The sequence below is a fragment of the Ammodytes marinus genome, assembly GCF_949987685.1.
Source record: "Ammodytes marinus genome assembly, chromosome: 13".
Lineage (NCBI taxonomy): Eukaryota > Metazoa > Chordata > Actinopteri > Uranoscopiformes > Ammodytidae > Ammodytes > Ammodytes marinus.
Window position 1 is genome coordinate 27529504 of NC_137217.1, and position 21888 is coordinate 27551391.

Here is a 21888-nt window from a genome sequence, read left to right on the forward strand (position 1 = left end):
ATTTAAGGGAATCATCAGTACACCCATCCTTTTTTATTTTCCTGGATATAACTTAATTAACCAAATTGCCTGCTGTTCTCCTGATTAGGAAGTAAAAGTGGTTGCAAAGACACCAATTCATTATTTGTTTTTTTCGAAGGGGCCTTAGTGTCATGCACATGTGGTTGATTAAACAAGTTAAATAGTCATAATAACTGTTGTCCTTCAAACATTAGTTTCAATATCATTTGCATCCAATGGAGCTCAAAGTGAAGCAGAAACATTTCTTGTTGGAAGTCAAAACCTGAGATTGAAACATGTTTGTGACAGCTAGTATGTTGGGTGACATCTACATAAATGAGGACTTCAGAGGACTAGAAAACGATATTCTGGAGTGAGAAGGGAGGTATGCTTAAACAGTTATAGGGTCAGTGGTCTAATGTTAAGGGAGAGGACACAATCACATACATTTTTATCCTCATGTGAAAAAATTAGAATCCATTATTTCTGCTGTCATTAACTTTGTTAGGAACCAAAAAAGATGTTCCATTATGTATTAAAGCTTTGCCAGAGAGGTTGATTCATTGGGCTTTGTGTCTTTTGTTAAAAGATCAGTTCAACCAAATTAAAGCAACACAGAACACTAACTTGTTTACCTCAAGTGGTATTTAGCCATGCAGATAGTTTTATTTTCCAAGGTTGGAAGATGTTTGACTCCATCTGAGCACAATGGACATGAATGGGATTATGTTTTTGTTGATAATAACATGGAAAACAGCAACATCTCTTGCCAGGACTGAAGTTAATGGTGTAAACCTCTTTACTTTACCTGTCAAGATTGAATTGTACTGAACTGCCATGTGGTATACTGTGATGGATGTGTACGTATGAATTTAACATGTTTTGTCATCATTTTAGGCAACCAAATGCAAATTTTCCTTTTAGCTCAACTCACACTGACAATTTTGTTTTACCTTGATCACTTGTCCTTGTCAATTATACTCAGGTTATTGTATTAAGGAATATGCAGCACAATATAAACTATGTTTTAATTAATGCTATAAGTAGATTTTGAAGACAACAAAAAGTTGGTGAAAGACAATTAAGCAATGCCAGCCTAGGATGATATTATGCTTAAGTGGTGCAAATTACCCAACACATTTTCTGTTCATTCAACCTTGCACCAATACACCAATAGTGGACACACAATAGCATGCATTGGGACATTGCACTTTTAACATTGAGATCTGTGGATTATCCAGAGTAACTGTGCCGTTATAACTGATTTCTAAAAGTGAATTTTCCAGAACACCATAAATCAAACTCCACTCACCTCCATGCATTTGGCTGAACATTAACACTCAACATTAATCTGCCCCGATCGCCATCTGGTTGTGAATACAGAGAGTCTTTATTGTAAAAGAGGTAGAGAGAATACAGGTGTTTCACTGTACAGAAAAAAGACAGCACTGTTGATATACTCATTCAAACCGTTAATGTGGACTCAGACACGCCTCATTCACTTTACAGGGACACACGGGAGCCCAGTAGAAAAAGAAACAAACAAATAAACAAAACAATACAGAGAAACAAACACACAGTATCTTTGGATTTTTCTCTATTGCCCTCTCATTCACTAAATGCATTCTCTCTTTCTGAGCTGTTAAAATGAAAATAGGTGTAGCACTAATAATAGAACAGCAATTATATTAATAATAATTATAATGATATAGTGTGCTAAAAACAATGATAATGCAGCCCGCCCCATCCCTCCCTCGTTCCCATCCACAAACACACACACACACACACCTCAGTAACATGTTAAAAGTAGTGGAAAATAAACCCTACAACCCCGATAATAAAAACCACACCTGCATGCACACATCACACACACACACACGCACACACACATATTCACTCTACCATCCGTGCACTCGGCTAATCATACAAACGTAATAATGACCAGCGGTAGTAAAAGAACGACGACATACATTTAAAATAATCAAACCAAACAAACAAACAAACAAACAAACAAACAACGTACAAAAACAACTGCAGCCAAGTGGGAAGTGAGAAATCATTCTTTCTGTCTTATTCCGTCATCAAACTTTCCGTAGCTGTCGTTCTGTGCTGCGGGGCAGGGCCGTCAGTCAGAGATTTCCGAGTCCTCGTGGGGCGAGGGCGAGTTTTGACCCTTCCAGTTCCCGTTGGCCTGACACATTCAGAAGAAGGTTAGGTCAGAGGGTTAACACCAAACTTATGTCTGCTTTGTACTATTTTTGTTGTCATGATTTCATGTTAAACCAGCTTTTCATTGCCTCTTAACCAACCAAGGTGTATACTACACATTTTAAAATGTTTGGGATTTTTTCATACTATCTGGGGTATTCACACAGCAAGTGCGAAATACATTGAAGAAATAAACTATTTTGAGATGTTATGGCAAATTTCAAGGTGATGCAGTCGGCAGCAGTTCTTCTTTGTGGCTGCGTTCAGGTGTTTCTTGAAAAAACATTGGCATGTAAAACCTGAGAGCTTGGAGGTGACACATTTGATTTGGGTTTCTTCTTGGATTAACAACTGACAGAAATGGATCACTATGACGGATATAAATAAGATATAACAATTTGGTTTGGATCAATTCAATGTTGTTCAATGTTTGAATCATTCATGAGATCTGAATATACAATATCACCAGGCTTATCATTTAAATACAACTACGTCATAATATTAAGTACCTGAACGCCCATTTGGTAAGCAGTGTCGCCATTCACAGGTGGAACACCGAGGAACAGGTCAGCTGACCCGGGCAAAGAGAAGGAACCAGACCCTGAAGAAAGCCAAAACAAGGATAATGTCAGTCATTCGTAATAAATCTTATTTTTTTCATATAGACAGTCCTTTTAAAATGTGTGTTGTAGCAGCTTATAGTGGAACACTACATTATGGAATTGAATATTGTGTACGTACAGTAACCACAATATAGTCTGCCTACGGTAATAATGATTTGAAATGTGAGTCAGGATGTCTTTCAAAATGGAGCAAATGCATACAACATGCAAAAACATGAGAAAAAGGCACCAGCAGGAAAGGTGAGGTTAGAAGCATCAAGGCTGGCGAAAAGCGAACCAAAGATAAATGTGCAGCTGACCGGTTTGAACACATGCGCACACCAAAATGTACACTGCTGTTGTGACTACAAATTGCCTTTGTTTACTATGTGTTCTTCATAAATGCCTGGCAAAGTCAACCATCGCCCTCAGGGCACACATTGAGGCAGAAAAAGGGCGTGACAGCATTTCACTAGCTCAAAGTGAATGGTTGCATGTTGTAGCTGTCATTGTCTTGTGGCACCTGTGGAGTTGGGAGTGTGCGGAGAATCGTCGCCCTGTTTGGTCCCCAAGGCTGTCTTCATGGCATATAGGTTGGCCTCCTCTTGGAACTTGCCAATGTTTTTCTTGTAGCGGATTCTCTTGTTGCCAAACCAGTTGCAGACCTGGCAGAAAAATATGTATTGTGTTATTGATGAATTATAAACAAGACTGTATCGTGCACAGAACACCAAAACCCCCAATCTTTCCAATGCTTATTGTATCTGCGGTTAGTGGTTTACCTGAGAGACCGTGATTCCACACGATTTGGCGAGATCCTCTTTGGCTTCTTCACTGGGGTAAGGGTTGGACAGGTGGGAGTAGAAATACTCATTCAGGACCTCCGTGGCCTGTTTGCTGAAGTTGCGCCTTTTTCGCCTGGTGAGACACAAACAGGTGATTATCTTCCATTTTTCTATGATGTTAAAATCCTTTTTGTCAAAGTTACTATTAATGGCCAATCCTCTTTATACACTTAAACATACAGGTTTAAATGGCATCTTGCTCTTTGCGAGTAAAATATTTTTCTTAGTTATTATACATTCAACCTAGAAATGCATGAAAAGGGGAAAATAATTTCAAAAGCCTGAAAATGATTTCCGAACAAATTCAACAACATTGGGCAGCGATAAAATAGCCTCATTTGTCACCTGAGGAGACTTGTAAACCTTTAAGTTTTGAAACTGTTTTCAGTCAAAGTAGCAAGCCTACAGGGGTGAGTGCTTGAAAATCAAAAGATAGATTTCGAATCAGACATTCGTTAATGAAAAGCAGCAACAGGAAACAGCCTACCTGGCGTCGAGGAAGCGGGACCTCAGTATCATGACTGCCTCACAGGTGCTTTGCTTCAGCTGGGTCTGGATGGAGCTGAACTTGCGGTGGATGATGCCCACCATGCGCTCAATCTCCCGCGGGGTGACGGGCCGTGTACGTGACTGCTCCCTCAGCAGGTTCATAACGTGGGTGGTGAACTCAGTGCAAGCCTGGGTAGAGGAGGCACAAGACGACGGACAGTGAGGGACAGAAACTTACAAAGCAATGAAGCTAGGTTCTTTATTTGATGTTACATGTTCATCAGAGCCCATTCTGAATTTTACAACACTGCAGTCTAAAATAAAATATATATTGTAGAAAAGAAAATTACATCCTACAATGACAGATTCAGAAAATTGGCACGTTAGTATGTTTTTGTCAGCAAGCATGTATAATCATGTATAAACATAACTGGTGTGTCCCCGTTGGTAAATGTAGCATTTAAATGCTACGTACAGCAGCTTAGCTCTATACAGCTTTACAGTAAAATGGTTGCTTTGTACGGCAAGTTGAACAGGCCACTTAAACAATACAAAGATTTTAATTAATGTTGCAGAGAGGATTAAGTGTATGTTGCTGATGAGTATCATTGCAATAGTAGATCTCACTACGGATATGAATGGTGTTTTGAATATCAGCACACAGTAGGGCTTTAGTGAATTATATGTGCTGTTCTAACAATGCTAAAATGCCTCTTTTCTCATGGAGATATGGGGCTTACTGTATACTGATGCGTTTTGATTAGCAACATGAGGACAGAAATATTTTCCCAGGCAAAAAAGTATTATGCGAGTGAACTCTAGACCTAACATGCCGAGCAGCTTTAGTACAGGCAAGCGTGTAAGGGCAATGTGAGCGCTCGTCTCCTGTTGCGACATGGTACCTGCTCATACTTCTCCAGCTCAGTGTGGTAGATACCGCGGATCTGGCTCAACTTGGTTTTGTAGTCGGAGTGCTCCAGAGAGCTGTCGGGCGACATCCCCCCCGAGCTGGTGGCTGCAGACACAGCAGCGGCAGCCCCTCCGCCCTTCTCGGGCCCCGCTACTCCCTCCGCCAGCAACATGTTGTCCAAACGCACCAGCTGAGGGTCCTGAGACTCGTCCTCCTGGGCGTTCCTCATCGACAGGCCTGGCAATAAGACACACGTCACTCTCCACAGTAGAGATGCACTAATCCGATATTCTACAGTTCTGACGCCATTCCGATATATGGGTTTTTAGATATCGGTTAATATGCAATATCAGAATTATTTTGGTGGTGAATTTTTGTCCTGTTTTAGTGCAAATTCCCAGTATCAAGCAATAGAAGCACTGAGGCGCTATATTTGGAAGTCAATAATCCTTGTTCCATCGCCTAGTATGTGCATCGCTCTCACATACTGTTTACAGTTCATAATCCCCAGGCTCAATATTTATTTCAGGGATGAGTGCAGGGCGATTTCATTGGACAGAAAGCAAATGTGGCATTTAACAGAATCTTTGAGGGAACCTATTAATAAATGTATACCTCTGAAGAATGGCTGACTTTTCACAACAAAAATCAAATGTCAAATGAATAAAGCTGCATCACTCAACACCCTCTTATTCAGCCACTTCATTCTTGTACAGCACAGTCAGTTACCAAACCAACCAGCAACATGGGATCAGTGATTTGATATGGGTTATTGTTAGGTTTAGGCAAGTACTGGTTATGATTAGTCTCTAGGTAGTAACTGTAGTAGTGGTAGCCAATGTAAAGTCCACAAAAGACCTAGAACGTGTGTGTGTGTGTGTTTGTTTGTTTTCATTATTGGCTTCTGATGACACGATGTCATCACAGTCTAATAACGCTGCAATAAACAAAGAGCCCATTCGCAGCAATACGGGTTTCAAATTAAATACATGTTTGCTTACACCGACAACATCAAAACGCTCGTAAATGACAGTAAATAAAACGTTACCAGTTTTCTCCTTTATCTCGCACAGGACGCTGAATAATGCAGGTTTCATGCGGTGACAGTTGAGTGCGTGTTTCCTGTATAAAAGACAAGAAAGTTTTGGTAAGAGTGACGATATGCAAATTGACCAAAACAAACAAAAACACAAATCAAGTGACCGACTAGCTATATTTACCTTTTGGCTATTTTAGCCAATGTTAGCGTCTGGTAAGCTAGGTGCTAAGCATGCAATTATTTACGGGTAAGCAGTGTTGTACACGATGGACAGTCAGTTCATGTAAGTTTTCATTTATTTGAAATATTTTTACGCTAAAGCGTTTGCTTGAAAATGCTGTTTTTAACGTTTACAGTGGCGGTCCCTGCTAGCTACCTATTGTAGCCTTGGCTAGTTAGCATAGCAAGCTAACAATGGCTAACGTTGGGTTTGAGACCACCGCTGCTAAATAAAAAAAATGTTTGCCAAATGACAGTAAGTAAACCATAAACATGGGCTAGCATGACTTAAAGTGTGTCTGGATAGGTTATTACAAAAGCAACTTTTCCTTAGCTTGCTTATGACTTAGCTACTGGAAACATAATATAAACAATAGATTGAACTTCAGGAAACTTTGCCAAGCGATGAAATCTTTAGAAATAACAAAGCCGCTGCAGCGTTTATACAGCTAATAAAATAATTTGAAGTTATCACTAACTTTGCTTGCGCCTCGTCCAAACTTTGGTCGGTGATGGTCATTATTTGCTGCAGTATATCGCCAATATCTCTGCGGTTTTCGTGTCCGTTTTCTGAGCCCTCGAGGCCCGAGTCCCCCCCGTCGGACCGATGCTGGGAAGGTTGGTGAACCGAGTTGAGCGCGTGCATCCCGGGGTGGCCGCTCATGCCCAGTCCCCGGCCGTTGGAGGGCCCATTGCCCGTCAGAGGCTGCTGCTGCTGCAACATTTTTCAGCGACGCACAGTGGCGACGACTGCTGCCCAACTGTGCTCACAGGCGCACAGCATCGTACAACGCAGGGTCCCCTAGCGATTGACAGGAAAAGGTACATGCCATGTATACACACTACACAGCACGCTGTGCTTTCATGTGGGGAGTAGGGCAGTAGCACGACTGGGTTAAATGTTACCACAACAACAGCACAACATCTGTTCTCCATGCATTTTCAGGAAGCAGAAGTGGTAAGCCTATGTGTGCGTGTTTGTCAGTGTCATTCTCATTCGTGATTCGTAGGCTACTGTATTGTTTGTTCATGTTTGTTTTTCTAACTGTAAGACCATTTATGTGTGCTGTGTGCATCTTTTGAGTCCAAGACAACATTTCCCCTAGGAAATAAGTATATTGTATTGTATGTAAAACAAATATGACCTAACTTTTTTTAAAGAGAGAGACTGTGAGCTCTTTTTGTCATCATACAGCGCTAAGACTAGTTACAAGCATCAACAGAGACTTACAGAATAAAGAAGTGGCTTTTTCATTTTCTCTGGTTTTAACACTGTAATCTCACTTAGACAGTTTCTCTCACTTGTCTGACTCCACTTCTCGTTTTAGTCAACAGGATGTGTGCCAAAACCACAGCAGTGTCAGAAGACCTGTGTGCCTGTTTCAACATGTTGCAGTTTTGGAGTCTGTCAAAAGAATGAGCCCTTTACAAAGAAGCAGCAGCTGCATGCTGATTTCAGCCGCTTTCACAGATTTTAATGTTTATCTTCAATTATGAAAACATTTGCTTGGGACTTTACCAAAGATATCTTCTGCTTTTTGACAGTCATATTTCACAATAGCACAATTTATCAGATGTGGGCCCAATAAATAGGGGTGGGCTGTGGTAAGAGGAACAGGAAGAGAGGCGATGAGAGAGAGAGAGAGAGAGAGAGAGAGAGAGAGAGAGAGAGAAGGTAGCAAGGCAAACACAGAGGGGGCGAGAGCTTGTCACGTCGGTATGTGAAACTCTTTATAGCAGTTTTTTTTTCTTCATATAAATATTGACAAGACAAGTGACGAGACAAATATGTTGTGCACATTCTTCAGGGACTTCAAGAGGTGACGATTTGAAGAGACAACATTCAGAAATCAAAGGTAAGAATGAAATGACTGATTTTTCATTGACTGTTTGGTAGCTTAGACAAGGTAACTCTTTGGGGCAAAACAAAACATTTCTCAACAAGGATTTCTTTGGCAAAACATACAAAAAAACTACTCAATCAGCAACTAGAAGGTATCATCTGCCATTATGTTCTCACACACCTTTGTGTTCAAACAAACAGCTGACAGAAATATATAACTTGCAGTTGGTTTTTCAGCCTAAACAATCCGTAGCCAACATGCTTGAACCTGCCAAACTGGTTTCACATACATTTCTCAGCAAGGGAAAGATAAGGCTGCTCTGTAGCAACCTACATGTCTATTTCAAGTCACTTTACGGTTGATACCTGTAGTAGTGTTTCCTAAGTGTTTATTTACAGAAGCAAGCATTTACTAAAAAGGCTCTTCATAACTTTGACCTAATATCTTTGAGTTAACCGCTCTTTCTGTGTTGTCTTACTTTCAGGGTTTGCTATCAAAATTAATGGACTGCCACAAGATCACAGTTGAAATGAATGAAGAGGAGCTGCTGGAACGTCTCGTCATCACAGAAGAGGAAGACAAAACGGGGGGTGTTATTGAGACAGAGGCGGCAAACAGTTCAGTTGTCAACGCGCAAAGCTGCAGCGAAGAATCGCCTCCGAAAAAGGAAGAGGAACACGCAGGACAGAGCAAGAATGAAGAAGATGTAGCGAGTGAAACGTGTTTGAAAGAGCAGAGCATGGAAAAACAACAAACGCAAACCGACGCAGGGGACGGCGAGACAGGAGAGATAATTGTGTGTGGAGGGAATAAATCTGTAGCAACTGGAAACATGACTGATGGACAAAACAAGGGTGATAGTCGGCGCGAAGGGCTGGTACATGATGTCATGAGGATTACTGAAAAACCTGCAAAACCAAGTGACACAGAGGACGAAAATGTTAAGGAAAATGACCCTCAAGTGGACAAAACAAGTTTAAATGCCTCTGAGCAACAACTGGAAGAAAAGGATCAAAAAAAGGTGTGTGCACTGTTGTTACTTTACTCTGGCTTTTTCCTATGACCTGAGATTACCTCTGAAGTAGGGCAGTTAGCTGGACACATGCAGTGATCAAAGTGTTCATCTTTTAATGTTCTTATAGTTTTATTTTCAGTTTTCTAGTTTTATATTCAAGACCTGTGCCAGCAGAAAAAAAAAATTATAATAATTAAGGCAACACGCATAGTCATTGGTGGTATAGTTGGTATGACAAATAAACATCTTGAATCTATAGTCATAGCTAGACATAATATTATTGGTGCAAACTAAATGCTGTTACGTCAGGTGTTGCATTAGTACAGTATATAAGTAAAGAGTTCAAGATTATATCACTACAGAAAACAAAATTGTATTGATCTTTGGGATGGTTGATGAATGGTCCCCAAACCCTAAAATCGTTTTGTTAGATACTTTGTTTTTCATGTTCTGAACTTGACCAAACAGCCACCATGTTCTCTACGAGAGGAAAACAATGTTGTGGTGGAAAAAGCAGCAGGTATCACTTTGTGTTATGAGAGAGCATGTGGGAGTACGTAGGAGTCGAGTGAATTGCTCTGTTGTGCCAACAAACAGTGTGTGCCACTCACATAGAAACCTTTCCCACTCCTCCAGCCCTCAGTCTTCTTATTTTCTTTCTTCATGTTCTCAGGCTCACCGGTTAACCCCTGACTTTCCGGAGGCGCTGTATGATCTGCTGTGCACCTTCCAGGAGGGTCGGCGGCTCAACGACCAGCGCTGCTCCTTCACACTAGAGAGCAGTGGGGTCAGGAGGCGGAGGTGCCACTCGGAGCCCAACACCACCAAGCCATCCAACAGAGGTAGGACGTAGGAGCCATTTCATACAAGCCAAATTCTGTTGTACAGTGAACACTATTCACGGTCATTTGTTTCCACGCAATGATTCTGACTCATCATTGATCAAGCTGAAACAACATGAAACTACTTGTTTTCTGGGACTTGAGAATGTTTTGAAACTTGTGCAGCTTACATGATTTCCACTGCTTTCTTTGACCTCTGACTGGCCACTTAAAGGTGCAGTGTGTAAAGGGAATTGGCTTTATTCAGAACAGACGTGGTTGAAATGGATTACATCATCATAAGTATGTTTTGAGTAGTGAACTTATATACTATCTATGGTAGTGAATAATGGCTTAAGGAAAAAAGTTGTTTCTTTTTTAACCTTATATGAGCCTTTTTTATCTACATAGGAGCATGGTGTGCCAGTGCCACCATGTTTTTATAGGTTTCACCAGAAATGCACCTGTTGGAAGACAAAGAATAAGTGCTATAGAATAAATACCTAAATACATCCTAACCGCATCCATTTATGTTGTGGGAAGACTTGCATTATGATGCCATGTTTAGTATCTAGCTTCTTGACATTGAAGGCCACCGTAGCTTCTGTACATTTTCAGAACGGGAGGGTTTAGCAAGGGAGCGTTGCAATATAGAACTTTCACTACTAAAATACACAGATACTCTACAACTTTTAAAGCCTCTTGCCATCTGACGGTCAAAGTTATTTTCTCTCATTTCTGCGCAGTCGTCTTTTCCTCCATGACGTCCCTACAGAAAGAGGAGTTCTTTGAGTTTGTGGCCACCAGTCAGGCTCGCCGGCTCAACGACCAGAGGGCAAAGCTCGAACGGGCTCAACCAGCGAAATCAAAAGGCAGAAGTTTGAGAGGCAGCATGAAGCAACTCTCTTTTGTGAGAAAGCCTGTTCCCATACCGGCGCCAGTTCCTGTGCCCAAAGAGGATCTGTATAACCTGATCTTCACAACCCAAGTAAGCGATCTCGATGATTAAGTTGTGATGCTTTTATCCAGACATAAAGCGTTGTTAGTGTAGTTTCTTGGAAAAATGTCAAAATTCTCCTAAATTCACAGTTACAGCACAAATCATCTCCAGTGCAGAATTGTTTCCACTTCGTACCCATTTTCAGGAATTCCTTTCCCCAATCCCCTTCCTCCCACAGGCCCAGGGCAGACTGGAGGACCAGCGCAGCAGAGCTCCTGGTCCCATGGATGATGAGGACTTCTTCTCCCTGCTGCTGAGTGTCCAGGGGGGACGCATGGACGACCAGAGGACTGCACTACCGGGCTTACTGCAAACCTGAGATGGAAAACAAAACAAAAACTGTGGGAACCATCCAGTATTGTCGCCTTTTTAGCCTTATTTCTTGCCCAAAACAGGGTTTTACTTTGTTGTATCCGATGATGCTTTTTTTTTACATAATTATCATCCCCTTGATAGTGTTGAGCAGTGCTGAAATTGTTGGGATTGTACTAACAACGGTTAGAGTTATGTTTTAGCATAAGAGCTTTTAAGGTGGCTCGAAGGGACGTTCCTGATGAGATTGTGAAGTTTACTGCTAGTATTTAGCTCTTTTCTAGTAAATGGATATTCTTTCTTACTAGGGCTGCACAAAATATCGAAATGTATCTTTATCGTGTTATCGTGACATCAACATTCAAGGTTTACATATCACACGCACTGCTTGAAATGCAAAAAAATATATTCCATGTGCCATGCATATACACTCTCCACGTCAATATATTTGGTCAATCAGATTTAGCCTTACCAGAAAATATTGTAAAGGGAGGGCATGAAGGTGTTCTGCTTAAGTGATCAATGAATGAAAAGCATTAAAACCATCTTGTTGGAATAGAAATAATGCATTTAATTTTTTTCAGTATCTGCATAGACTACTAATACTGTCTGGGGTCTATGTTGGCATTAACTCAAACCAGAAAGACATTAACGCTGTATATTTAAGTATTTATTTATCGCAAGTGATATCGTCATCGCAATATGAACCATGTTATAGCATATCGCCAGTTATCCTGATATCGTGCAGCCCTAGCAAAAACTAATATGTTATGGCAAAAAGAGTTTTTAAATATGGCTGGAGGGACGTTCTTGATGAGGTTGTAAAGTTTACTGCTAGTTAGGTATGTTGCTGTTTCCTAGTAAATAGGACTAGTAGATATGCTTTCTTTTTCTTACCTTCTATAGAGTGTTTGCCATGCGAGATTGAATTACTTTGTGTGCTCTCCTGTTCCCAATGTGGAGGAGGCAGTCTACTCATATTGTTTCTCCTTATTTGTACAGTGAACATTAAACGCACCAGGGATGGCAGTGAGGTGACAATTGCTCCAAGGCCACACATTGTTTGACTGTATATGGATAACTCTCCTCCGCAAAAAAAAACAAGATGTGTATCATCTGAGTCATGTGCGTTCATTTAATTAGTACAGGATGTAGTCAAGAGAAAAATGTATTTCACACACGCTCTAATAAGGATTTCTTCTTCATAGCCCAGGTTCTGTAAGTTTGTACATGAAAAACAGCAAGCATTTCACCAGTGACATTAACAAGGATGTATAAAACTTGTTCTCTTACCTTCATCATAATTAATACTTCCCTTCCAAGTTCACATTCCCACACCGTTGTGATAGTGTCTGATCCTTTTACATATCATGTCCCACATAAATCAAAACATTCACATAGAAAGAGACAATGTTATCTTGTCCCGTTATCTTTTATATAAAGTCTATGATCCCATTTAGCAAACAAATGGGGAAACGAAGATAAAGGTTTAATTTGTTCGCATAATGGATTGAGGGGAAAATAGGAGTTATCTTAAAGTTCCTGAATTTTGATTTATATTTAAGCGTTTTATTAAAGGTCAGGTTTATTAATCAGCCCCCAAATGCAAAAAGGACGTTTACACATTCACTGTGTGGAATGAAGACTCATAAACACAGCATTAACTTATGTCAAATTGGTGTATGTAGCAATGCTTTACAGTATTTTGTGCTTACAACATGGTTACTGAATTAATCCCATGATCTAACCTCTTGTTTAAAGGCCTTATCACTTGCAAAAATGCTACATGTAAAAAGCCAAGGCCACACTGTGTCACCAGCTAGAATGAGGCCTCTGTGAAAACCTGTGACCTCCATGTTGTGTCAACTCAGCTCGGACATCACAACTTCATGAGGAAGTCCTGGTCGGTCTGCACTAGCAAGGTCAGAGGTGACATTAACGCTGAGTCAGTTCCTCAAACAGAGCACGATTACATTATACATGATAGCTAGGCTTTGATCAACACTGCTGGTTGGAATACACAATTAAAAGGAGAAAAATAATTGTAAGTCAATTAAAAGAACAAAAACATTGACTTTAATGTAATGTATAGGCCTATATATTTTTAATGAGCCTATTCAAATCTTAAGCAGAGATGAATTAACTCATCAAAAAGTGTACTTTAAGGTCAAAGTTATTTATATCCGTCACATGAACTGCTCCTCTCTGCCACTGCTCCAATCGTCATATTACATAAAGACAAATTAACATTATTTAAAGCTCAGAAGACGAACAGCGGAGGATATGAAAACGAAAAGCATCTAACAAAAAAGGAGATACACCCACGCTTTTTCAAATTCAAACTTGTGAAAGAGTCAAACAGGAAAAAGCATCAGCAAGGCCAGCTAACCAGACTCAAGTTCCACTTTTAAGATAGAATGTAGCCTACAATAGAGGTACCAGAGTTGTGTCAATATAATGTATCCTTAATCTGGTATGGCCTCGGTTTTCTTTCAAATACCTTGTCAACATGTGTTTGCCATTAATATATTTATTTCAGACAGCTTGGTGAGAGTTTGTTATGGTGTGGTATTCACACATTTTTGTAAATAAAATGGAATAGGCCTCTTATCTTTTTATTTATGTATTCATGCATACATTCTATGAAACTTTTTTCTGTGCAACCCCGCCCAACGTGCGACGTCACCGATCACATGACTAAAACCTAGGACTTTTAGAGAAGGATGAGACGGGAGCACGGAAGTTACAGAGCATTTAAGAATTAGCTAAAGATGCTTTTTGTTGGTCGTTTTTTTCTTAAATGTTATACGGTTATTATTGCATGTCCTCCGAGTCCTAGCTTGTGTTGATTGTGTCTTTTGAAAGCTGTAATCGTCCTGTAAGAAGCCTTTCGGTGCGTTCTCCCAAAGGTTGCATTTCGTCACTGTCTCATCCTACTGCTGTTGACCAAAACAAGGATGTAGTCTACCGCAAGATGAAACTTGTTCAAGATTGGGAAGTAGCTGCATTAAATATTAATGCTGGGAACAACCTAAGAACATATTGAGGTGAAAGGCGCTCAGACAAAGGTGAGTAAAACGTACTTTCTCTTAGTGATTATACCAGAAACAAGCTCAACAGTTGGGACTCGCACATTCAATTTGAGCTTTGATTAGTTATATTTTCACATAGAATCCCTGTAGAAGTACTTCCTTCTGTTTGTTTTTCAACCTTTAGCTATCCATTTAACTTTTCTTTGTGGTGTTTCGTTTACTTTGTTTTTCAATAATATAACAAGGTGCCTCCTGATTAAAAAAAAATATATTATTTTTAATAATTCATGTAGGCCTATGTTTAGATTGGACTAGTAGTGGAAAGTTACCTCTATTTCACAACATTTCAGAGGGAAATATTGTAGCCTACCTTTTCAATTAAGTGTAGGTTTGCTAAATAACCTTTATGTCATTTTGTTAAGACCTCATTGTAGTTTTGTAAGTTATGTGTATTTTTTAATTCATCTGAATTGCTGCTGCAACACTATGCTACTGTACTCTATTCATCCATCTAACTATAATCTAAATACATTCTGATGGATTATAAGTAATTAAGTTAAATTGAGATAGTCTAAAAAATTATAATGTTGGATGTATATTTTTGAAGAAGTGGAAGCGTTGCCTTCCACCTTTTCATACATTAAGGTGTGCACGAAATCAACACATCCCTATGCAGGTTATTTTCAGGTCAACACACAAACACACAGACACACACACACATACACACACACACACACACACACACACACACACACACACACACACACACACACACAGCTGAACATTGGCTTTGACAGAACTTCTGAATGCTGTAGTCGCTTCCTCCGTTTCAGCTGAAGCTATATAGATATGAGGCTTGGATCAGACTTGACAGTTCATCTTATGTCTTTTTTATAATTTAACCTGAATATATTTTTAATACCAGAAAAAAAAGTCTGCCCTTGGAAACATAAATTGGGAGTTTTTTTTACTGCACATATGGGTATGGATGTACCCTTTAATTTTTTTAATGGGTCTGAATACCCTTTTTTAACTGTAATATACCTGTAATAACTAACATAAGTCTCTTGCTCTCAGATGCTCCTGTTCCTATCCTTGCTGATCTCCTGTCTGCCACTACACGGTGACACCTCACCAATCAGCTGCTACAACGACAAAGGAGATGCTGTTGATTGGTAATCCACTGATAGCTGCCTTAGAACAAACAAGCTTTAAAAAAAACATACACTTTATATTTTCTTTTAACCCTGTTGGGTGTCACAATTAACAATAATATGCAAATTAGTTTTAGTATCAAGCAGTTTCACGTACATCTTTAAAAATGTCTTCCTCTCTCTCCCTCTCAAATGGGCTAAGTGTCTAGTTTTTCTGTGTTAAGCTCTATATATATCTTTAACATTTCTTCCTCTCTCTGCCTCTATGTTAGGCTGTACATCTATAAGCTGCCCAAAGAGCATGGCAGCAAATCCCCCCAAACGGGTGAGATGTATTTGCTGCTGGAGAAAGGCAGTGCAGGATGGACCAATGGGAAGGCGACAGTGAACGACACCACGGGAGCTCTGGGCCGGACAGTGGGACAGCTGTACTCACAAGCAAAGGTCTGCCTCCATCAGGCATCTCTTTGTAACAAGTATAGAACAGATACTGTGTGTCTAAACATAGGGAATTCAGTTTTGTTTTACTGAGTTTTTAGGAAATGACCCAGGTGAAGGTCAGCGTCTTTCTACACATGATTCAGAGTTTTTTTGGTGTCATTAGACAACTTAGGCTCTGTACTGGTATGTTAACAAAGGGGGCCAACCGTAGCTAGCAACATGCCCGTTTACAGAGCCTAGGTGGTGTATTAACACTGAATTTTAAAGTGTAGTTAAAAAGAGTATTAAACATAAGATTTATTTGCATCAAGTTTCTATAATGTCCACAATTTTGAACAAGCAATACATATCTGTAGTCAATTCTTGTATCTGTTTCCAGATGTCAGCAGATGTAAACCGCTTGTTTCTGCTTTTCGGTTGCAGACCTAAGATTTCTCGCTTCATAGACAGACTTATGAAAATCATTCATACGAATCTGAGAATGAGAACTGAAAGTGTCTGGTCTGTTTGTCAGCACAGCTGTGGAAAATATATTGTATCAGTTTCAAGAGCATAGTTATAAAAACACGTTTGTTAACCTCAGTTTATCAATGTTATTGTGTTGCTGAAGTGTATGTGTGCCTCTGTCTTATGCGTTTGGGGTGGGTCCAAGAATGTGGTTTTTATGATTTTCATAATGAAATCCTCTCTCCTCCTCACAGAATACAGAGGTAGCGTACATCCTTTACAATGACCAGAGACCACCTAAGGACTTTGGTGACAGATGGGTTGACAACAGTGAAAGCAATGGGGGACACACAAAAGGTAAACAACACAGCAGTCCAGCTAGTACTGTGTGCGCATAGCCTAAGTTATCTCCAACAGGTTTGACATTATGACTTAAAATCAGCAAATATGGTTGAGTGCACAATACATCACATGAATTATTTCAAAGCAGAAATGTATTTAATTGATCATTTTTATAACAACTATGTATCAAATTATAATGCAAAAACAATGTGAAGGGGGTTGCTCGTAGCAACTTTTCTGTTTTTGTTCAGCATGCAGCTGTTAAGATTGAAACAGTTCTAAAAACCACCTATACAGCACCTGTTTAGCACATAACAACAGACAGCTGCAGTTACAGGAATTGTTAGAAACTAAAAACAGTGCTGAAATGAAAGTGAATATTGGACTTACATGTCATCAGGTGTCAAGCAACATGACTCCAACCGAATTAAAATGTGGCTCGGTAACTGCTGGATGTGTAAATATGCAACCGTTTGCTAAATATTTACTTCAAATGTAATACCATGTGCTCATAACTTGTTTTTGCTGCAAGTTTAAGAAAAAGGCTTCAAACGCAAATAGAAAATCATTATATTATACATTATAATATAAATAGGTGAAGCTATAAAACAGTTGTGATGCGGAACTTAAAATACGTGGCACACTTTTTAAGTTCAGGTGTGAGATTATTTAGTTTATATTTTCATCATCAACTCAAGCCATTTGAAGGATAAAGCTTGATGTTTTTTTTGCTGACAATTTCAATACCTGTGTTCCTCAGGTATGGTCCTGCTGGATAAGAATCAAGGCTTCTGGTTGGTTCACAGCACCCCTCACTTCCCCCCTGTACGACAGGCTGGACAGTATTATTACCCCAACAGCGGAGAGAACAACGGACAAAACTTCATCTGTGTCACCTACCCACTGGAGCGCTTCCAGGCCATCGGTAAGACTGCTGTGTGGCTGAATTACACGGGCAGAGCTGTTGTTGTTGTAAAAATACAGTTTATTTAATTACACTTACTACATCACACTACTCAAATATGTTTAAATGGATGACCCTTGGGGGCGCCCTTAGCTCAGTTGGTAGGGCTTCCCCCCCCCCCTCCACCCCCCAGCAGACCCGGGTTCGATTCCCACCCGCGGTCGTTCTCTGCATGTCACTCCCCTCTCTGCCCCATTTCACCTCTGTCTCTACACTATCAATAAAGCAAAACATTTCCAAAAAATATCTTAAAAAATAAATAAAAATAAAATAAAATGGATGACCCTTGTCAGATTACAATGACAGTATGAGATAGGGTGCTAATCATAGATAGTATATAAAATGTGCTAATGAAGATTAATCGTCTGCCTTCTGTCTGCTATTATCTTGTTACAAATGAATAAGCTTTGATTAATAAGGAATGCCTTTACAATATAGATGATTAAATAAGCCTTTTTATTTATTAAAATGTCATACAAGTCAACATGTCACAATAATGTAATCCTTTTCAAATATAACAAAAGCTCTTCTCTGAACAAACTCTATTAAGCCTGCCATGCCATATAATACATCTAAATCTTTCCTGCTGTTGATTGGTGCATCACTCTTTCTTGTAGAGCTGCTTGCCAGTCTTACTTAATCATGAGGTTGTCAGTGCTGTTTCTAAATTGTACTCGTAATCCTAAACCTTATTTAGTTTTTGTGTGTGGGGGGGGGGGGGGGGGGGTTTGCCAAGAAAATAGAAAACATAGCTATATGTTTTTGTTCACTCTAAAAGTATTTAAAAAAATGCTGCTGACATCTTTCTTTGTCAAAAATAAGTGACTGACTTTCTTTTAAATATATTGAATCATAAGTTAAGTGCGTGTGGTAAATTACTTCTTACATGGGGCGATCTCAACTTGAAATGGATTTCTTCAGTCATTATTGTCATGACGCCAGCCGGTTCTTAATAATCCAGTCAGGTATTGACACAACAGCAATCCTCATCCAAGATAATCAGCGTAAACAGGTGTGTCACCGTGTCACCACGCTGCCTTTGCAGTTCCCTGGCAGAAACAGCAGTTGGCACAGTTGCTATGGCAGTGCCCAGGCCAGGGTAACACAATTAGATTGAGGTATGTTACCATAGAGATATAAGCCTCCACACTGTGGCATGAATTTGCTCCATACAATTCTTGCCTCTCCAGCTGGGATTTTGAGAGTGTGATGTGGATACAGAGCGATTAAATGTTTTGTCAAACCACAGAAGGTGTTCACAGCCTTGTCACATTTTATTATGGGGCCCCTTGTAGAGTGAATTTGTACATTGATAAAGGCAAACTTTGATTTAAAACAGAGTGTATTAATACTATCTGTCCAATATGTGAAGACTTGCCTCTTATCTGCCGATTGTTTTAATCAGCTTAACTACTGATGTGATTTGCACAGCTACTTATGCTCAATGCATAGAGTTAGTGCTGAAACTATAAGCAGAATAATCCATTAGTCAATTGATATTAATTGAGTCGAATAGGGGCAGAAATATTGAATACATTTAAAAAATAATAATAATTAGCTGATACATATATGACATCACTTCCTGAAATAGTCTTGGATAAATAAATCAAGAAAATAATGCACTTAACACATAATATACATACATTAATTTTCTCTGTATATATAGTTTTATTATCGCTCTACCATCTGTTGCTGTGCACAGTTCCTTTGCACCAGTGTCACCAAGACAGTACTATTCATTTTCAGCACTTAACAGGTAAAGTGATTGTGGAGGGCTGTTTGCCTTTAATCTAATTTGTTTTGCACCACAGGAGAGCAGCTCCAGATCAATCAGCCTAATGTGTACGACTGCGACGTCCCAGAGTCCTTTGCGGCGCTGGTGCCCGCGCTCGCTGCTCTCTGTGGGAAGAAACATCCCACTGGTCACATCTTTCCCCACGTCAAACCTGTGTCCAATCGCAGTGTGACTCTCACCTCCAAGGGCGGCACCCACTTCATCAGCTTTGCCAAAGGAGCCTCTTTCAACAACGGTAAGACTTTGAAGAGATAAAAAGTAGTTGGAAGTTAGTTCTGGTCACTGTTGATGTTGCGTCAGCGTCTCTTAGAGTTTCCAACAGGTATAAATGGGAAAATATGAGCATGACGAGATAACTACTTTTTATTCTACCTAAGAGACATATTATTTAACAGAACGCACTTTGCAGGCAATAAAACAACGATAAAATGTTCCCATCCAGGACTACTAATCTGAACTATTTTATTGTATAATTGTAGACTATAACCCGTGTACCTTACATTTTTTAGTTTCTATAAATATATTTGTTTAAATATTTCTTTCTTATTTATTTTTAGTCAACAATGTATTACTTTATGTATCTCAGTTTTTAAATGTCTTATTTAAAGAATGTCTCATGTCTCTGGGAGTGCAACTTGAATTTCTTTATATATTGTTCAAATGTTGGATTTTAACTACTTTTTAACCCTAAACCTGAGTCATATTATTTAATAGACATATATAATTGTACGTGCAATAAAATAACAATTAACTGTCTCCATCCATTCTCCCCTCTCAGACCTGTACCACTCTTGGGTGGCCCCCACCCTCCAGTCCAACCTCTTGGTGCAGTTCTGGATTCGCTCCGTGGGCATCCTCCCCTCCGACTGCTCTCTGGGCTGGAAGGTCCTGGACATCACGCTCATCCACCCCGGGCAGACGTTCACCTTCAAGGCCAGCCAGGACCACTCCAAATGGGCTGTGAGTCCCACGGCGGGCGGGTCTGGGGCCGGAGGAGGCTGGGTGTGTGTGGGAGATATCAACCGGAACCAGGCAGAGGAGAAGAGAGGAGGGGGAACGGTGTGTCTGCAGGACCCTGTGGTGTGGAAGGCTTATCGGACGGCCGCGCTGGAGTGTCAGGCTTGTGGAGGAGGGACCATCCAGTGTCCATGAAAGGGTTGATAAGGGGTGACATAACATGTGGGTTTAGAAGTGAAATGTTTGAACACATTTGGTGCAATTTTAGTTTATCAATGAATGAATGAATGTCATTAGTATAATTTTTTCACCACTGCTAATGCCAAAGAGCTTTATGTGAGTTGGTTCCTGTTGCTATTTGCACTCGGGCACAAGCATTAGGACGCACGTTGGTTTGCGGCCTTTTTATAATAGGTAAACCTCAACAAAAATCTGCTTTGCAAATGCTTAATAATGAAGGAAAATTGTCCAGCACGTTTGTTAGTCCTCAAGGATAAACGCATACATTTTGGTAGAGTGAAGAAAATCATGAAAAAATATCTGCATTGGTCCAAATGTTTCCTTGCTCACTGAATGAAGCTGACTTAGAAAATGTAGGCACAGAGAACGTAACTTACTTGTGCAAAATGATTATCTGCTGTTATTAAGGGCTGTTACATCCTCCTCTTCAAACTAAACACATTAAGAATAACGCTGCAGGACTATAAGTAGTCAAATTTGGCAGGAAACGGAGGGCTTTTGTTGAAATATGGTGTTCATTTTGAAAAACACAAAAGCCTCAGTGCCACTCTAAATGAAATAATTTGTCCATGTGTATTTATAACCACTGGGCACTGTTTTAACTGAAACTGATGAGAATGTGTTGCAAACTGTGTAAGTGCTGCCTCAATAACTTTTCCTGTGTAATCAACATTAGCTGCTTGGTGGGTATGTTCTCAGGGAGTCATGCTTTTCTGGTTGAAAATGTATCAAAACAGATTTTATGGGATTTGAAATGCATGAACAAACGTGGTGTTAATTGAATGTTACATTCAGCACAATCACACATTTTCACTAATAAGCTACAGACATCACAACATGAAAGTGTGAGGAATGTTTTCATGCTTGGTGTTTGTCAATGTGTTATTAATAGGGTTTGTATGAGTGTTTGTGCACTTCATATGTGCTTTCTGACATATCCAGAACTGTTTTCTGTGACCTGTGTATCACATTTCCACATACAATCATTCTGTTCATGATTTTGCTTGAAGATTAAGATGCTGGCTATCTTAAATCTGAATAAAACGACTTAAACATGTGTATGTTTTGTTTGCTGATGTATATTCACCTTGCTTTGTTTACTTTATCCATGAGAAAAATAGAAATGTCAGTATTTGACATAGGTTGATGTAAATATCGGTCTGTATTATATGTTAGGGTTTGGGGTTATATGTTACAGCACTTCAGTCAAAG

At 39.7% G+C, this 21888-nt stretch overlaps 3 protein-coding genes across 6 annotated transcripts; 2 read left to right on the forward strand and 1 right to left on the reverse strand.

Annotated features, from left to right (window-relative positions):
- Positions 1 to 1058: 1058 nt before the first annotated feature.
- pbx2 (pre-B-cell leukemia homeobox 2) lies at positions 1059 to 7094 on the reverse strand. The gene is made up of 8 exons (XM_080039960.1): positions 6792 to 7094; positions 6103 to 6176; positions 5047 to 5291; positions 4143 to 4333; positions 3593 to 3728; positions 3334 to 3475; positions 2718 to 2809; positions 1059 to 2191 (listed from the first exon to the last, which is right to left on the reverse strand). Exons 1-8 carry the CDS (start codon positions 7034 to 7036, stop codon positions 2126 to 2128), a joined length of 1191 nt encoding a protein of 396 aa, XP_079896086.1. The 5' UTR covers positions 7037 to 7094; the 3' UTR covers positions 1059 to 2125.
- Positions 7042 to 12434, forward strand: gpsm3 (G protein signaling modulator 3). 4 transcript variants are annotated; one of them, XM_080039962.1, is made up of 7 exons: positions 7165 to 7270; positions 7641 to 8029; positions 8121 to 8168; positions 8641 to 9177; positions 9845 to 10013; positions 10739 to 10980; positions 11171 to 12434. In XM_080039962.1, the coding sequence occupies exons 4-7, from the start codon at positions 8659 to 8661 to the stop codon at positions 11309 to 11311; spliced, it is 1071 nt and encodes a 356-aa protein (XP_079896088.1). In that variant the 5' UTR covers positions 7165 to 7270; positions 7641 to 8029; positions 8121 to 8168; positions 8641 to 8658; the 3' UTR covers positions 11312 to 12434. The 4 variants fall into 4 exon arrangements, with proteins under 4 accessions (XP_079896090.1, XP_079896088.1, XP_079896087.1 ...); XM_080039964.1 differs by lacking the exons at positions 7165 to 7270; positions 7641 to 8029 and adding an exon at positions 7042 to 7134; XM_080039961.1 differs by having other exon boundaries at positions 7641 to 8168; positions 11171 to 12433.
- Positions 12435 to 14050: 1616 nt separating this feature from the next.
- dnase2 (deoxyribonuclease II, lysosomal) lies at positions 14051 to 21718 on the forward strand. Its single transcript, XM_080038902.1, has 7 exons — positions 14051 to 14372; positions 15414 to 15511; positions 15763 to 15934; positions 16633 to 16735; positions 17481 to 17645; positions 19496 to 19714; positions 20258 to 21718. Exons 2-7 carry the CDS (start codon positions 15414 to 15416, stop codon positions 20629 to 20631), a joined length of 1131 nt encoding a protein of 376 aa, XP_079895028.1. The 5' UTR covers positions 14051 to 14372; the 3' UTR covers positions 20632 to 21718.
- The last annotated feature ends 170 nt before the right edge of the window (positions 21719 to 21888 follow it).

Coding starts and splice junctions, on each gene's coding strand:
- pbx2 (XM_080039960.1), bottom strand. CDS start 7,036: ATGTTGCAGCAGCAGCAGCCTCTGACGGGCAATGGGCCCTCCAACGGC. Junction 6,177..6,791: donor TTGGACGAGGCGCAAGCAAA/GTTAGTGATAAC, acceptor TCTTTTATACAG/GAAACACGCACTCAACTGTC. Junction 4,334..5,046: donor AGCTGGAGAAGTATGAGCAG/GTACCATGTCGC, acceptor TCCTCTACCCAG/GCTTGCACTGAGTTCACCAC.
- gpsm3 (XM_080039964.1), top strand. CDS start 8,659: ATGGACTGCCACAAGATCACAGTTGAAATGAATGAAGAGGAGCTGCTG. Junction 10,014..10,738: donor CACCAAGCCATCCAACAGAG/GTAGGACGTAGG, acceptor ATTTCTGCGCAG/TCGTCTTTTCCTCCATGACG. Junction 10,981..11,170: donor ACCTGATCTTCACAACCCAA/GTAAGCGATCTC, acceptor TTCCTCCCACAG/GCCCAGGGCAGACTGGAGGA.
- dnase2 (XM_080038902.1), top strand. CDS start 15,414: ATGCTCCTGTTCCTATCCTTGCTGATCTCCTGTCTGCCACTACACGGT. Junction 15,935..16,632: donor AGCTGTACTCACAAGCAAAG/GTCTGCCTCCAT, acceptor TCCTCCTCACAG/AATACAGAGGTAGCGTACAT. Junction 17,646..19,495: donor GGAGCGCTTCCAGGCCATCG/GTAAGACTGCTG, acceptor TTTGCACCACAG/GAGAGCAGCTCCAGATCAAT.